Raw genomic sequence first — 14,558 nt, forward strand, 5'->3', positions numbered from 1 at the left:
CAATACCCAAAACACAGGAGATTCAATAAGCTGCTTCAGAGTAAGAGCTGGGCATTTGCTCTAGCATAGCCTTGATCATAAAGCAAGACCCACGGTGCATTTGTTAAGATAGCCATCTTTCTTACACAGATTGATTTATTTGTTTTCATAAGACTACAGGAAAAGTATGGAAGTGCCAATCAATGTAAAAAAAATGTGTAAAAATGTAAAGAAAACTATTTTTTAAACCCAACTAGTCTCACATTTCTAATATACCCAGAAGACTCTGAATATTCATTTGAAGTAATCACATTGAATGGCAAACTTGTAGAAGTTACTCAGATTAGTTAAAATAATAAGAGGCTGTTAATATTCAAGATCCCTTGAAGCATCAGTGTGAAGAAAACCATTTCGATATGCAACATGATACAGAGAGCTCTCAGCAGAGACATGACCTCCAGCTTTCCCTAAGAGGATGTCACAGATCTTGCAATAATACGTCAGTCAAGGTGAAGAGTGAGAATCAGCGGGCAAACCACTGTGTTAGCTGGGGGCTAATGAGATGAGATTACAAATAAATATACAAAAATGATTCTATAAATGCAAAGCTCCATTCATATTCATAACCACAGTGTAGGTGCAGGGAATATCAGCCACTAGGCTAGAAAACTCCAGCATGCTTGGGAAAAAGCAAAAATGTAGGCAGACAAACTCATACTTGACAGTATTTGCGTTGTTGTGTTCTGTGAGTTTTTGTCTCCAAACTGCTATGGTTTCGTCATTTATTAAGTTGGTATAATGTGTTTGGTTCACAGTTCTGAAGTCAACAGCAGGAGAAGAATTCTGGGGAAATAAATACAAGGGAAAAGAGAAATGAGAGTCATGGATCTTGTCCTCTTTCCTTCCTCAGTGTTGTCTCCAGATCGCACATCATGAACTGAAGCTTCCCAAGTCCCCTCCCTTGGAGCAGAGCCCTGTCCCCACTCCTGCAGTGAGGGTGCAGGCTGTTCTTCAGGGTCTTCCCTAGGCCACTGTTCTGTTCTATCATACTGGGTGGCAGGCAGCTGGGGTACAAAAGCTCAGCTCCCTCCCCTTAACTTCAGGGTACCACACCACACTGGGTGAGGTCTCTTTGCAAGTGACCTAACCCCAGCATCTCCCTCCAACAAGCCTTCTCTCCTTCACTCTTCTAGAGTGTCTGTTTCTACTCCATGACAAGCTTTCTAGGTCTCCTTCCCTCAGCTCTGAGTTACCAGGCCATAGAGGTATTGGTTTCAATAAATGCTCCCTATCTCAGATAAAATGTAATATAAAAAGTGTTTAAGGCCATCCAGAGACTGCCCCACTGGGGATCCATCCCACATGCAGACACCAAACCCAGACACTATTGCTGATGCCAAGAAGCACTTGCTGACAGGAGCCTGATATAGCTGTTTCCTGAGAGGCTCTGCCAGAGTCTGACAAATACGGAGGTGGATGCTTGCAGCCAAACATTGAATTGAGCGCAGAAACCCCAAAGGAGGAGTTAGGGAAAGGACTGAAGGAGCTGAAGGGTTTGCAACCCCATAGGAAGAACAACAATATCAACCAACCAGACCCCCCGAGCTCCCAGGGAATAAACCACCAACCAAAGAGTATACATGAAGGGACCCATGGCTCCAGCCACATATGTAGCATAGGATGGCCTAAACTCACATCAATGGGAGGAGAGGCCCTTGGTCCTGTGAAGGCTCAATGTCCCAGTATAGGGGAATGCCAGGGCAGTGAAGTGGGAGTTGTAGAGGGAGCACCCCCATAGAAGCAGGGAGAAGGAAGATGGGATGGGGGTTTGTAGAGGGGAAACCGAGAAAGGAGATAACATTTGAAATTTAAATTAATAAAATATCCAAAAAAAAAAAAGACCAAAAAGAAAAAAGAAAAAAGAAAAAAAAGAAAGAAACTGTTTACGCCAGACATGACGGTACATGCCTGTAATCCCAGCATTTGGAAATAAGGAGAGGGAGGAGAATCAAAAAGAGTTCAGGATCACCCTCAGCTATACAGTGAATACTGAGTTCTCAAGGCTAGCCAGGGCTACATAAAATCCTGTTTTCATAAGCCTAAGAAGCAAATGCAGAATTTGGTTAAGGTGCAAGCAATTTCTGAAAATTCAGTTTCATATGCCTTTTTCTCCCTCAAGCATTTGTGTGTGCTGTGCATGCCTTTACGAGTGTATTTTCCTGTGTGTGGGTATACACATGTGCATGTACAAATATGTACTGGCCAGAGGTTGGCCTGGTCATTCTTCCTTGATCACTCTCCACCTTATTTATTGAAACAAGGTCTCTTAAGTGACACTAGAGCTCACCAATGGCTTGCCTGGCTAGCCAGCTAGCTCTGTCTCCACCTTCCAATGCTGGGATTATCGCCACAACCACCCGACTTTTACAAGGGTTCTGGGGATCTGAATCCTGATCTTGCCTTTGCAGGGCAAGCATTTTCACTACTGCACCATCTCCTCAGCCCAAGTCTATACTTATAAACTTTGTGAAAGTATCAAAAGGGATGTTAATCACAGCTTTAAAAACCCCAAATACTGTCCACACTGCACATCCTTTCTTTAGTGATACATACTTTTTAATTTTATCTTTATGTGTATATGTAGTTTGCCAGCATGCATATCTGTGTACCACTTGCATGTCTGGTGCCCACAGAAACCAGAAAGCAATGGATCCCCTGGAACTGGAGTTGCAAACAGCTGTGAGCTCCCATGTGGGTGCTTGGAATTGAACCTAGGTCCTCTAGAAACACAACACAACCAATGAATGCTCTTAACCACTGAGACAGCTTTCTAACCCCAACCCCAGTGATACTTTAAGTTTCCAATGATTATTAATTTTTATGTGTGCGTGCATGTGTGCGTGTGTGCATGTGTGTGTGTGTGTGTGTGTGTGTGTGTGTGCATACAAGGGTACGTGTGTGAGGATGAGAGGACAATTTAAGGAGTTAGTTCTTTCCATCCACCATGCTGGTTCCAGGGATAGATAGATGGAGGGTTGCCGGCTTAGTGGCCACACCAATATTCTCTGAGCTAACTTGCCAAGCCATTTGCTGGCATCTTTAAAGAAACGATTATAAACACTTTGATTCTCTAAACCTGCCTGTTTTTAACTGTTCTCCTCCAACATCTATTAGTAACCCAGAACTAAGAAGAAGCTGATGGTGCTTTAATACTCAAGCAGTCAGACATCAATGCATAGAAAAAAATCATTGTTTTCTCCTTTGTACTTGCACATAAAATATTGCTTTCAAAGGAAGCTTGCTGGTTCCACTGTACGGTTGTGATTTAGCATTATACAAAGAAAGAAAGAAAGGTACCTGTAACACATCAGATCATCTGGCTCTTGATAACTATTCTACAAAAATGACTATGGACATATGCTAAAAGAACAAATACATATTGAATGATATCAAGGAAACTCTTAAACCAGCATGGACAGCTTAAGCACACACCCAGCCACCTTTCCTCCATCTTAGCTGCAAAGTACTATTACTAACAAACTTAAAACGCATCCCCAAAGGGACGACTGAACAGCAACAGTAACACAAACTTACAGAAAATGCATGCAGGCTTCAAGCTACTGTACTCATTCTTCATCATGTATTACTAACCCACAGATACAAGAAAAAGTGTAATTTCTCCCTCCATGGGTGTGGGAACCAAACTCGGGGCCTCCCACATGCTAGAAGTACTGAATCCCTGGTCTGTATTCCCAGGTCTCCATGCTGGTTACATACAGGCCAATAAGAAAAACACTGCACTAGGTCAGGGTCTCTCAAGTGCGGCTGGGCTGTACACTACCAAGGGAACCTTGATCCATCCCAACAGGTAACACACATCCCAGGGCATTTGCCAGTGCATACTCTAGGCCAGTTTAGTTAGAATCACCAACAGCAACTCTGCTTCTTACACACCGTTGGGACACTAATGGAGAACCAAAGTTGGGAATCACCGTATCACTGCTCAGTTTCATAGCCCATGCATACACACACACACAGAGAGAGGTGTGGGGAGAGGAAAAGAGAGAGAGAGAAAGAAGAGGGGAAAGGAAGGGGGAGACAGAGAGGGAGAGCCTGAGCATTACAGCTAACAGGCTTGAGATAAAGACACACACAGGGGCAGGGTGGGGGGGCGTGGGGGGGTGAGGGGGGAGAGAGAGAGAGAGAGAGAGAGAGAGAGAGAGAGAGAGAGAGAGAGAGAAAGATCCATGAAAAGGTTAGGCTATGATTTACACTCAGCACACCTAGACTGCAAAGGAACATGTGAGTACGGGTGGAACACTCAAACCCTGAAGGCTTCAGATCCAAAACCAACGTGATTCTGGAAATGGAAAACTCCATAGCAAGCTTCGTTTATGCACACGGTGATTTAAAATGTCCTGTTACACACCTTCATGGAGTCTTTCACGTTTCTACAATCACTTAAGATGTCGTATAACATGCCTTCAGTGAGTGTGAGTCCTAATGAGTTTTGTGTCCATGCACACCGTGATTTAAGATGTCTTACGGCATTATCACCATGATGTACTGGAGTTGCCATGAGTTCTTATAGAGACTTAGGTTCCTTCTCCAAGATACTTTATGTATATGGAAATATTTCAAAATCTAAAAGAATCTGAAACATGATTTTTCTGGCTGTCACTTCGCATATTAAAGTAGTGATAAGGTAACTAGAGGTAATTAGGTAAGAATATAATTTTCAATTTCTGTATCTAATGAGCATCTAGAGTGCATGTGTATGTAAGTACATATAAACACACATATGTATATACACACATTATTTTATATACATATAAGATATGTACATATGTATTATATATAGAATATATATATTATACATAAGAACATATATGTAAAATAAGATGTAAATAATTATGACTTTATACTTGAAAAGTCAGGAGTGCCACGGATACAAAGACAGCACTTCAGAGCCTGAGGCAAAGGCCAGTTGTGTGCTTCAGGTGAGCCTGGCTACCTTCTCAAGGTGGAGGGGAGGAACATTCCACTGTGAACCTAAAACTTTAATGGGGGACACTTCTCACCAGTTGAAACTTTAACTTACCAGCTAACTAACGCTATCGTATACCTTACTTTCTTTAATCAGTAGGCTGTTTTCCATTCCCAAAACTACTAGTATATTTACAACTCAGCTGTATAGATCATATTGTATGTTCACTAAGGGAAGGAAATTTAAGTTGGTTATTATTTAAGTCAAGTTCTCAGGAGGCTGTGGTGTAGAGCTTTAATCCCAGCACTCAGGAAGCAGAAGCTGACGCCAACCTGGTCTACAGAATGAGTTCTAAGACAGCCAGGGTTACACAGAAGAACCTTGTCTCAAGAACAGCTACAAAAGGCAGAATCTTAAGTCAGTTTCATTCAGAAGTTAAATTCCTACAAGTCTACTTCTTGAAAACAAAAAAGTTATGAATGAGACCCTGTGTTTTTATCATTTATTTTACTGACACAACCTCAGCTCCCTTTAGAATTTCTCTGTGAAGTTATAAAGCTGAACCCAAGGCAGAATCTGCCTTAGGACAGCTAAACCGCATGGCTTCCCACAGGCTCCTGACCTGCAGCATGGCTGAGCAGCTGCACAGCATTCCTGGCCAGCACCTTTCCTATGGAGTCACAGAATGGTACTAAGGACACAGATGGTGGTGTCAGAGCAAGGGAGAGACTTTCTCCGTGGAAAGGGCCTTTGTTTCCACAGGGGCTGTTCTCTCCAATAGTCTCTGGCTTTTTCAATTACTGCCTTGAGTTTGCTACCCTCCCCCCCTCACACTCACTCACAGGGCTTATTAAATAGGATTATGAGAAGGAAGAGAAACAGCACTCTTCAGCTGGCTGCCCTAGACCATGAAGAGCAGAATGAATTAAATATATGCCACATAATCTTTTATCTGCACAGACTTTGAATCCTGAAAGGCAACGTCTCCTTTCCCCTTCCTCTTCTTTTCTTTCCCATGGAGACAGGGTCTCATGTAGCTCAGGCTGGCCCAAACTGGCCTCTTGGGCAAGGATAACTTGGAACTGCTGTCTCTACAGGTAAGAACCAGGGTTACAAGTGTGTACTGCTATGCCCATGTATGCAACTTGTTCTTTGTGCCTTAATTGGTAGAGTGATGCAGGAGCAAGTGAAGGGATATCTTGGTGTATTATCATAACCAGGTGATAAATGGTTAAAAAAATCTGAACTGTTTTATACCTCGCTTCTATATTTATTATATACTTGGTCACACCAAACAATGAAACCCAGTAAGCTATCAAATGCCTAGAATTCCTTGATACTTAACAGTAAAGAAACAGAAAAATAATAACACAAATGCTTAAGTCCCCTTAAATTTCTTTTAGAACAAATATGAAAATAAATAATTCTACACTATAAATTAGAATGCTACAATGTTAAGGACAAGATAATTACTAGCAATCCAAAGGAGTTCAGTGGAGATAACGTTGTTTAGTTTGATTCTATTAAAAAGATAAAATCATTGACAAGAAACAAAGATCGACAAAGCTTTTGTGTAGGTATTTTAAAAAAAAATGATTGTCATCATTCTACTTCAAACATGATAAAAGAAAATCTTACCTCATACGTGGAGCAAAGTACAAAAGTCTGGTCCCCTCCAGAGAAGATCTGCTTAACGACACGGTACTTAAAGCGATCTGTCAAAAAGCATTTCAAACACACTGTCTGTCAATGGCTGCTCCCCTCCATCCTGTCCTGATGTTCCAAAATGTGCTTCAGAAGGGCTTATCTGTTTTAATTGTGTGCAGAAAGGAGGCCCTCCTGGTTCCCTGCCCAGGACTGTTTCTAGTTCAGTTAAAAATAAACATATGAAATAGTGCCCAGGCCCTCCCAGCCTGCCTCTCTCACAGCCAGCTAACCCTGACCCTGTTTCTATTTCTCATGCTAACTCCGTCATGCTACCAGCCAGAAATCTAAAATGGGCACTGCTATAAATGCGTAGCAATCACACATCTGCAGACACCCCTCTCTATCCCCTTCAGGATGATGCTAGCAATATGAGGACCTCTTTTCCCAGTATGGGGTTGATATCCCATCAGAGATATTCTTAAGACTGCCTAATTGCTCTTTTTTAAAAAAAATTGAAAAAAATTAATTTAAAAAATAATTACAGCATTTCCCCCTTTCCCTTTATTCCCTTATCATCTACCATGTGCCCTCTTGACCTTCCCTTTTGAAATTATGGCCCTTTTTAATTTTTACTATTATACATACACACACAAACACACACACTCACCCCTTCCCATTCTGTTTAGCGTTACCTGTATGTATGTATGTATGTATGTATATATGTGTATATATACATACATACATACATACACACACACACACACATATGAATGATTACTTCTTCCAATAACCCTAATCTCTCATGCTGTTTCATCTCCCCATACATTTTCCCTTCTCTCACACAATATATTCGCCTTGAATGGTTTGCCTCCTCGGACATGAATTTTCACTTCCAGGTAACAGCCCTACTCCCTCACAGCCCTCCCCTTGACAAACTCAACCCAACAACAGTAAGACTAGCTGTAAGACTCCTCAGTGTCTTTCCCTGTGGTCTCACATTACCACAAAGGCTCATGAATACATGGCATATGACATGAAATTTGGAAATTTTCCTATTTGCACCATATTTTGTCAAACATACAGACATAAGCTTACAACCACCTAAGTCAAGCCAGATTGTGAATCCATTATTTAAAAGTGTGGTTTCAAATAAACTTGAGTTTCTTGACTTGCTTAATGTCTGGGCGGCTGACCTAGGACTTGCAATCCTATGGTGTGTCTCTATTACAAGCATGCACCATTAAATCTAGGAGCACATTTGCTCAACATATGTATTCTGAGTAGGAGAAGAATGCCTAGCGAAAGATACTGACAAATGACAAAGAAGACGCCAAGCTATTCTTTGCTTTGTAGAATACTAACGCACAATAGTTCTTATTTTATATTTTAAGCTTATGACATCTCAGACATATCTGTCCTATAAGTATTTGCTGAATGACAGGTTTATAGCATCTCGGTGATGTATGCTAGGTTTACAAAGATTAGACTATTTACTCCCTGGCCTTAAGTCTCTTAGCATCCAGGTAGGAGAAAGACGAACTTGTGGGTCACTGGACCCTTCAAGGCTTCCTCCTCCCAGTGTGCCCAATTGAGTGAATCTCTTTTCTCTGCTTTTCACAAAAACAAACAAATAAAGTAAGAGAACTTGTTATTATTTAAATCATTGTCAAGCCCTAAATTTGTTAGCTTAGAATTCAAAATTAAATTTGATTATTAAATTATACTTCTATTTAATACCTCTGCAGTTCCAATTCTACCTCTGGATGTATGATTTCAGGATGAGGAAGTTGGTCAATACACATAACTATCTAATTTTAATCTCCAATGAAGTAAACAGTCTGCTTGCTGAATCTTCTCAAGAGAATCTTTTAAAGGAAGTCTCATCCCATTATCACCAGATACGAAGCAGAGCGCGGATTTTTGAATGAGGCAGATTTGAGTTCAGATCCTGCCTCTAGAATTACTTAGATCTTAGGCAAGTTCCCTAACCTCCTGGGAGACCAGTCCTTTGCTCCTGACAAGAGGGTGATGGCCAATAGTCATGTGCTTGCTTTTTAGCAAACAAATTACCATTGCTATGGTAATGGAATTTGTTAAGCAATCAATGATGACTTTGAAGATTAATTTTCACCACCTAACAACACTAAGATATACACTGCCAAGCACTTTGATACCAGCATCTTTGATTGTTCTTTAGGCACCTGATTGCAGACTTTAATGCAGAGTGAGTACTCAAATGATTTGATAAGTATCCAAAGACACAAAAATGGAAGGAAGGAAGGAAGGAAGGAAGGAAGGAAGGAAGGAAGGAAGGAAGAAGGGAGGGAGGGAGGGGGGAAGGGAAGGAGGGAGGGAAGGAGGAAGAGAGGGAGGGAGGGAGGGAGGGAGGGAGGGAGGGAGGGAGGGAGGGAGGGAGGAGGAAGAGGAAGGGGAGGGGGGAGGGAGGGAGGGAAGGAAGGAAGGAAGGAAGGAAGGAAGGAAGGAAGGAAGGAAGGAAGGAAGGAAGAAAACTCTTGTTTATTCCCTCTATAGAAGTTCAAGACAAGTAACAAATACATATCAAAATAATAGTTATGATTACTTAAAAATATAATTCCAATGAAAATCATTCTTACCGGCACGAGCTGAAAGCTGACTGCTGTGGGCAGCCCAGTGGCCCTTCACGGGAGATGGGCACTTGACATTACATGTATGTCCGGTTCCTAGCTGACCTTTAGCTCCACAACCAAATGCATAGATGAGTCCAGAAGAAGGCACAAGGGCTAGAGTGTGCTGTCTGTGGGAATAATGAACTCATTGGCAGAATTCCTCCTGGCGACAATGTACGCTTGGCCTGAGATTTTAACTTTCACATAAAATCACAGAAATTCCTAGGGGTTCCTGTGGAGCCTATCCTGGTTCCTGTGTCTATAACAGACTCCTAACTTCTGACACCCCATCAGGCATGGCTAATTGAGGCTGAAACCCATGACAGCTTTGAAAGTGGTCCAACACAAAAGCATAAACTGGCTTAAAACGAGAAGTTTTTTATAATTTGATTTTATGGTTTGTATGTGTATGTGTGTGTGTGTGTGTGCGCGCATTATAATTGCGAGTATGGAGGTTGTACATGTGTATGTGCATATGCATACCTGCAGAAGTGGTAGGCCAGAAGTAATTTTCTCCGTATATTTAAAGATCATCTCTCACTGAACCTTTTTAAAGGCAAGAGTCTCTTGAACTACACGGTTCAACAGTGAGCTTAGTGAATACACACGCCTGTCCCAGCCTGTCCCAGTGCTGACATTACAGATGGCTTTTCATGTGCTTGGTGGGCAGACTTGTAACTTACTGAACTATCTTACCAGCCCAAACATAGATTACAATGTTGTATTGCTGTGACAAAGGTCATGCATGTGCCTACAGATCGAGTGAAAATCTGTGAAAAGAGATTAACAACCTGCCACATGTTCCCTTTGGGATAAAAGAAAAACAGAACAGGCCCAAGTAAGCACCTGTCACATTCCTTCTTCATTTCTTCCCTCTCTATTCTGTAAGAGGTCCAATATCCTCCTGCTCCTCTGTTTACCTAAATCCCTTCCTTTCCCTATCTACTTCAGTCTGACTTTCCCTACACAGGTGACCATGCAGCTAAGACTTCCTAAAGCAAAGCTGTGCACTGTGGCACGTGCCTGCAGTCCCTTCACTCAGGAGGTAAAAGGAGGAAGCCCCCGCTACATACCGAGTTTAAGGCCAGAATAGGGCACACTGACCAGTACTATCTTAAAGAGGTGGGGAGAAAACAAACAACAACAAAAATATTTCTTTAAATGGCAGTGGCTCAGTGAGCCCACAGGCTTTCCCACCGCCAGATCCACTCTGCAGCTCTTTACCATCACTACCACGAGAAAGCTCTTGGGGACACTCACCTGCCACAAGCAATCTGAGTTACTTCACTGCCCATCAGCTCCAGGACTCTTCTCGGATTAACTTCATCATTCACCGAGTCATGTCCAAGCTGCCCACAGGAGCCAGCACCAAAGGTAAACACGCCCCCACTCTAGCAAGGAACAAGCATTGGGTGACTCGGTAACTGAGTTTGAGGGCTGTCCGCTAAAACTCATAAAATTCCATCTCACCGGTCTGCTCTAGGTATTACACTCACCTGATGACCGTAAGCATTTTCTAAGAACATTCCTTAAGTGGGAAAGAATAAAGGAATGTAAGACTACAGCTTTAGGGAATGGGTCCACACTGCTTAAAGGAGTGGTTGCCATTGGAGATTTTAAGAGTATGTAAAAGCGAGGTGATGTAGGGCTAGAGAGTTAGCTCAGTAGTTTAGGAAGAGCAATTGCTGCTCTTTCAGAGGACCTGAGTTCTATTCCCAGCACTCACCATCCAAAGCTCACAACCACAGGTAACTCTGGTTCCAGGTGACCCCTTTCTTAAGTGCAGGAATGTGTGAGGAGGCCAAAAGTTTTAAAGGAAAAAAGCAGGTGAAATGAGCAGGACTTGTCAGGTTCACTTATATGTAAGGAACCGAGGCTCGATAAACTCTGTAGTAAAGGTTTTAAATTTGTACTTGAATAAATGCTACATCAATATATGGTAACAAGTCCTCAATATGAAAAGACATTTTCAAGCCAAGCATGCTGGCTCATGCCTATAATCCGGGTACCTGGGAGGTAGAGACAGGACTTGAAAATCATACTAATGCATGCTGCATGACAGGATAAAGATTATACATAAGACCCTGTCTCAAAATAATCACAAAAAAAGAAAGAAGGAAGGAGGGAGAGAGGGAAGGAAGGACAGACTTTTATTCTTTCTAGTATGCTAGTGTTTTTAGAAGCAATTAATCTACTACTTGTAATTAATAAATTACTATTTGCAATTAAATTACTATTTGTTTTATATATTCAAATGGATTATTTTTAAAGAACAAAGAATGGGTAGTGTTTGCGTATATATATATATATATATATATATACCATACCTTTAAGTTATTTCTATTGAGCTATTTTTAAATGTTACCTAGAAAATATAGAGTTTCCAAGAGGAAAGCATGGACATATTTTTTAAAAAAACAGTCTTCACTCTACTCCTCCCAAAACAATCACAACGAGGCTAAAGAGAAAATTCAAGTCCAGGAAAGTAACCTCCACCACAGCTAGCTACTCTGCGACGTATGAAATTGCCCATCTCACCGCCGCCCACAGCCCAGCCCCCTAAGCTCCTCACCTTTGTGAGAACTGCTGTGTGCTCCTCTCCACAACTAATATAGACGACTTTCTGTGTGCGTAAAAGCTTCACATGGCATGGAGACTCTCGGTCTAAGATAAATTAAGTGTCAGCATGTCACTCCCCTTGGCTTTTTGCATGAGACATAAACAACAAGCAGCAAGAATTTTACATCCCCCAGTCTCCTGACTCACATCCATTTCATATCTCAGTCTTCAACTCTACTCGAAAAGTCTGACAAAATCTAAATTTAATTTTTAAAACTTTAACTCCTAAATTCTCTAACTCTGTCCACTCCAGCTCACGCCATCGTTCCTTGCCCCACTCATGCAACCTGATCCTTCCACCCTTCTCTTTGTGTCCAACTGCACAGCCAATGAACAGCATCATCATCATTAAGGTCTACAAACACCTGACTATTGTTTCTACCTTCCAACAGATCCCTGCTCCTTGATCCACCGGTGACTTAAACTAGGCCACGCCTCTCTTCAAAACCCTTAGTTTCTTCTCCCCTCATTGACAAAGGAAGTGAAAATCCTCACTGTACCCTAGGGGTCCTTGGTAGCAGTGCCCACACTGCCTCCCTTCCTTCTACCTCTGCTTCCCCACCACTCTTCCAGTTAGTTCTTGTTCCCTTTGACTGGGTCATTCCTCACCAAGTTATCTACCTGTCCCACTTCCTAGCTGGTTTCCCACAGGACTCAATTTGAATGTGCTCTTATCAGAGAGCCCTTTCCTGACAAACTTGTGATAAACACAAAGCTTACTCCAAAGCCATGTGACACTATTTATTGTTTGTTATTCTCATCCACTGGCCAGAAATAATCTCAGTCAAGTCACAGATGTCCTGTCTCTTTCACTGCTGCTCCCTCAATACCTAGCACTAGGCTATCAAACAGTAAGTCTACAACAAGCATTTGTTAAATGAGCATGGTTTGGAACTGGAGTATATACAAAGACTTTACATACCTTTTTCATCACTGAGCCCTAGCTGCCCTGCATTATTCATTCCCCAGCCAAAAACAGCTCCCGAGAGAGACAGGGCAAAGCTATGAGCCCCTCCTGCAGCCACCTGAGCCAGTGGGATCCCTTCCAAAGATCTCACCCTCTGTGGGCTGGTTTGGGAGGGGAACTCCTTCCCCAGGCCCAGCTGTCCATGGCTGTTCTTCCCCCATGTGAAGAACTGGCCATCTGAAATAACAACAGGGCAAGTGATGTTCCAAACAAAATGATAGAGATTATAGATATAGATTCCATATGGAGATAGATACTTCAGCTGTTACACCATTCGTCAGTTACCTTACAGACACCAAACTCACCCAAAAGAAAGGAGACACTGTGTTTTCAGATTTCGAAAGCCTAAATTAGCATTTGACCACAGAGAAGTAAACTCAAGCCTCAGTGGCCTTCAAAGACTATCAACGCTTATCTAAAGTGTTAAGGGTTAAGTAAATCTAAAGGGTTGAGTAAATTCACTTATAAACAAGCTGGTGACCAGGCACTATCTAAGCAAGGTGACCTTATTTCTGACCACACTAAACCAGGAGACTTGGAACTGTTTCAGGAGCTGCAGCTGCAATCGCAAACTGCTCTGGGATGGAGGCCTGAGCAGTCTAAGTAGCAAGAACAGTATGCCCGTGCACTGACTTATGCTTCCCTAACTCTTGATTTTACATTTATTTGGAATCCTCATAGCAGAATGGAGCTTGAGAATAGATTGTAGCTTTTTAAAATAAAGTCCTGCAAATATTTTATATTCTCCAAAACACCTGGGCACAGTCCTGGTCTTTGTTTCTGTTTTCCATAAGAGCCGAAACAGCAATGCACATCTCCAAGAAAGGATGCGATACACAGAGGTTGAGGGATAAACGTCACCTTTGTTAAAGCTTTCAAGTTAGATAACACAGGACTGCAGGGGAGTAATGCTTTTAAAATTAACATAGCATTAGCATATATTTATATAAATTACCAGCTGCCAGAGCCAAGCAGTGCCAGTTGCCACAGGAAACTTGTAATATGGTCTGCTGGTTCAGTTTCTGGATTAGCCTAAGACAGAAAGGGGTTCTCTTAAATTTGCATTCACACAGAAACACAATTATCAGAAACATTCTCGACTATACAGATTGATAAAAAGTATTATCTTGTCTAAAATATCTCTTAAAAAAAATCAAGCATGTAATCCTGTCTGTTAAAAATTCTACTACAGTTTTCATTAGGCTGACTCTTAAGAGTTTACTGTTTAAAATAAACAACAATTCTCCCACCCTTGGACCCATTTCTAAAATCCTACTCCCTGCCACCTCAAATTCAGAAAGTAATTATTGTAGCATACAAAAATCTTTGGGATCTCCAAATGATGGACTGTTTACATGAATGCTAAGGAGCAGACTGTGGCTGACAGTGCCCAGGAACCTACATAGGCCAAATGAGACCCTGCCTCAAAAAAAGTAATTTAAAACTTCCTGATCATCAGATCAAGGTAAATAAGTATAAGAGATAAAAGGGGCACCTTTTTTAGTCAACACACTTACCAGTTGCTGGAAACTCAGCCAGTAACTGGTCCACCAGAACAAATTCAGTTCTGGACCAGCTCATATGTTTATTAACTTGAGACAGACATTTCTAAAAATAACCATTTTCTGTGTAACACAACGTGTTGTTACTAGGCACATCTATAGCATAAAGGAAATGACAACATGAAGATACCTATCCAAATCAAGAAGCC

The 14,558-nt window shown here is 41.7% G+C and overlaps 1 protein-coding gene across 3 annotated transcripts in view; it reads right to left on the reverse strand.

The window, feature by feature from the left end:
* Herc3 (HECT and RLD domain containing E3 ubiquitin protein ligase 3) overlaps window positions 1-14,558 on the reverse strand; it is a 90,999-nt gene that overhangs the window by 52,977 nt on the left and 23,464 nt on the right. For all 3 annotated transcript variants that reach the window (XM_029478409.2, XM_021164472.3, XM_085840571.1), the window contains 7 exons: window positions 13,803-13,879; window positions 12,803-13,024; window positions 11,834-11,925; window positions 10,522-10,652; window positions 9,229-9,389; window positions 6,605-6,681; window positions 698-822 (listed from right to left, as the gene is read on the reverse strand). In XM_029478409.2, the coding sequence (XP_029334269.1) occupies window positions 698-822; window positions 6,605-6,681; window positions 9,229-9,389; window positions 10,522-10,652; window positions 11,834-11,925; window positions 12,803-13,024; window positions 13,803-13,879 (885 nt within the window). The remainder of the gene's footprint in view (window positions 1-697; window positions 823-6,604; window positions 6,682-9,228; window positions 9,390-10,521; window positions 10,653-11,833; window positions 11,926-12,802; window positions 13,025-13,802; window positions 13,880-14,558) is intronic.

The sequence above is a fragment of the Mus caroli genome, unplaced genomic scaffold (assembly GCF_978045245.1).
Source record: "Mus caroli unplaced genomic scaffold, Mus_caroli_1 scaffold_7, whole genome shotgun sequence".
Lineage (NCBI taxonomy): Eukaryota > Metazoa > Chordata > Mammalia > Rodentia > Muridae > Mus > Mus caroli.